Source organism: Ixodes scapularis, unplaced genomic scaffold (assembly GCF_016920785.2).
Source record: "Ixodes scapularis isolate PalLabHiFi unplaced genomic scaffold, ASM1692078v2 PGA_scaffold5__190_contigs__length_132052651, whole genome shotgun sequence".
Lineage (NCBI taxonomy): Eukaryota > Metazoa > Arthropoda > Arachnida > Ixodida > Ixodidae > Ixodes > Ixodes scapularis.
The window spans coordinates 55,823,870-55,826,098 of record NW_024609880.1 but is presented as its reverse complement, the minus strand read 5'-3'; the positions used below and the strand labels follow the sequence as shown (position 1 = coordinate 55,826,098).

Below are 2,229 nucleotides of genomic sequence, written 5' to 3'. Positions count from 1 at the left end.
TATCGACGAAGTGCGTTTCCATGAAACGCGTGTCCATAAAACGTTGTCCACGAAACGAGTTTAGGACGAAACGATAGGGACCCCTTTCCATGAGTAGTAGTAAAAGTGTACACGATCAGCCCAATAATCAATCAATACTAAAACATGTGTTTCCGATATCAATATGTTCCCGATATGTTTCCGATATCGGGGTGTCCGGTTTCTGACATCGATACTATCTATGGAATCGATATGCGGGTTATGCGGGTGTCTATTTCTCACATCGATCCTGTCTATTCGGATATCTAAATGGCTAACTGCGCGCCCGCCGCTGGGTCTGACGTAGGAGTCGCGACCGGCCAATTAGCCAATCCTATCCTATCCTAACCTATTCAGATATCAGAAACGGATGTTTCTGCTATCTGAAAAAAATTTTGATTTTCGATAATCGATAATTGATAATCGATCAATAAATTTATTATCGATCGATGATCGATCATCGGCCGATGATCGATCATCGGCCGATAGTTGACCATCGGTCGATAGTCGATCATCGGCCGATAGGCAATCAGTGCCACGCAGTTGTCACGTGACAACCCCGTGACAACTGCGAATTTTAATTACTCCGAAAAAGACTTTTAAAATACTTTTAAAAGTCCTCTAAAAGCCATTTAGATATCCGAATAGATAGGATCGATGTGAGAAATAGACACCCTCATAACCCGCATATCGATTCCATAGATAGTATCGATGTCAGAAACCGGACGCCCCGATATCGGAAACATATCGGGAAGATATCTGAAACACATGTTTTAGTATTAATTGATTATTGGGCTGATCGTGTACACTTTTACTACTACTTCCATGCCAAGGCATGTCCTGCGGTGCCGAATACATCGGCCAAACGGGTCTCTGCGCAAACGACCGGCTCCGGGAGCATCACAGAGAAGTAGAGGACGCCGCACCCCACAGCCAGCACCCAATAGACGCACAAACGCGGGAATATGGCGGCTGCGAATCCGACCTTGCCGCCACGACGGCGCTGGTAAAGGCCCATACGCACATTCGCGTTTGAACGCGTTTGAGTGCGCTGCGGCGTCCTTGCGCCCAGGAGCGGTCGCTTGCAGTGGGGCGCGCGCCTACCCGCAACGTCCGTAGCGCGACGCAAGCGAGCAGAGGCTCCCTCAACTTTCCGAAGCGTTGCGGTGCGATCGACCAACCAGAAGCCGAGAGAGGAGAGAAGGGTGACGTGTTCGCTCGCCCCACTCGGCCGACTCGGCCGATTTGGCGAGACGTATGCGGTTCTCCGCCCGCAGAACTTCCTTTTTCGTTCTGGGGAGCGGTGGGGAGTGTATTTTCCAAGGCTGGCGATGGTTCAAGCTTGACGAAACGTCGGGGAAGCCAGCGGGATGGTCCTAAGATCGAACACTTCCACGCTGTCGCTGTGCGCCGCCATGTTGCCTTGGATTTCGCTTACTATTGGTGAGCCACTAGCGACAATAGCGCGTTCTTATTGGCTCTTGACTGCGGTTGACTGCGTGTCAACATAACTGTGCGTACATGTTTGGCGCAAGCGCTCTTCGCAACGCAAGGCGTCCGCTTGCCGCTCGGAACGCACCGCGCTCAAACGCGAATGTGCGTATGGTCCTTAAACCTTCGTGACCGCGTCGGGAGGAAGATTATACAAGCCTTTAGAAACGTGACGAGCCCCCAAATCATAAATACGTCGTCTCTTTTGGTCAGAAAGAGCTCAGGGCCCCGGCTGCTCAACTAATGCCCTTTTATCCCCCCCCCCCCCCTTCTTCCAATGATTGGAAGTCGTGGCAGCAGCCAGTGGGCCCCCTTCCGAAAAAGGTTCCTGTCTACGGACCTTGCCCAGGGTTCTCATCTGGACACTTGGCAAAAAAGTCGGCGAGAAATCCGCGGGACGTGATTGTCCAACGCCGCACTTGACCTTGGTATCGGCCAATCATGGCCGCCATGCCGATTTCTCGCCGACTTTTTTCCGAGTGTCCAGATTAGGGCCTCAGATTGCCGCATTCCTGGCGGATACGGCAGAGCAGCCAATGCTACGATCCGTCGGAGCCACTCGAGCGACGCCAAAAAATGTGTCGTCACGGCGCTCGCAATTTTTTTTTTTTTTTGTTCCTCTGCTTATGTTGTTTAGACCGATCGCGCATTGGCTGTTTTTCCCTTCCAATTTCAAGGGCGTCATTCGAGATACTCGTGTGGTCCAAACTACCAAGCACA

The 2,229-nt window shown here is 51.4% G+C and overlaps 1 protein-coding gene across 1 annotated transcript; it reads left to right on the top strand.

Annotated features, from left to right (window-relative positions):
* Positions 1-853: 853 nt before the first annotated feature.
* On the top strand, positions 854-1,753 carry LOC121838137. The gene is made up of 2 exons (XM_042294213.1): positions 854-1,024; positions 1,643-1,753. Exons 1-2 carry the CDS (start codon positions 854-856, stop codon positions 1,751-1,753), a joined length of 282 nt encoding a protein of 93 aa, XP_042150147.1.
* The last annotated feature ends 476 nt before the right edge of the window (positions 1,754-2,229 follow it).

Coding starts and splice junctions, on each gene's coding strand:
- LOC121838137 (XM_042294213.1), top strand. CDS start 854: ATGTCCTGCGGTGCCGAATACATCGGCCAAACGGGTCTCTGCGCAAAC. Junction 1,025..1,642: donor TTGCCGCCACGACGGCGCTG/GTAAAGGCCCAT, acceptor AACCTTCGTGAC/CGCGTCGGGAGGAAGATTAT.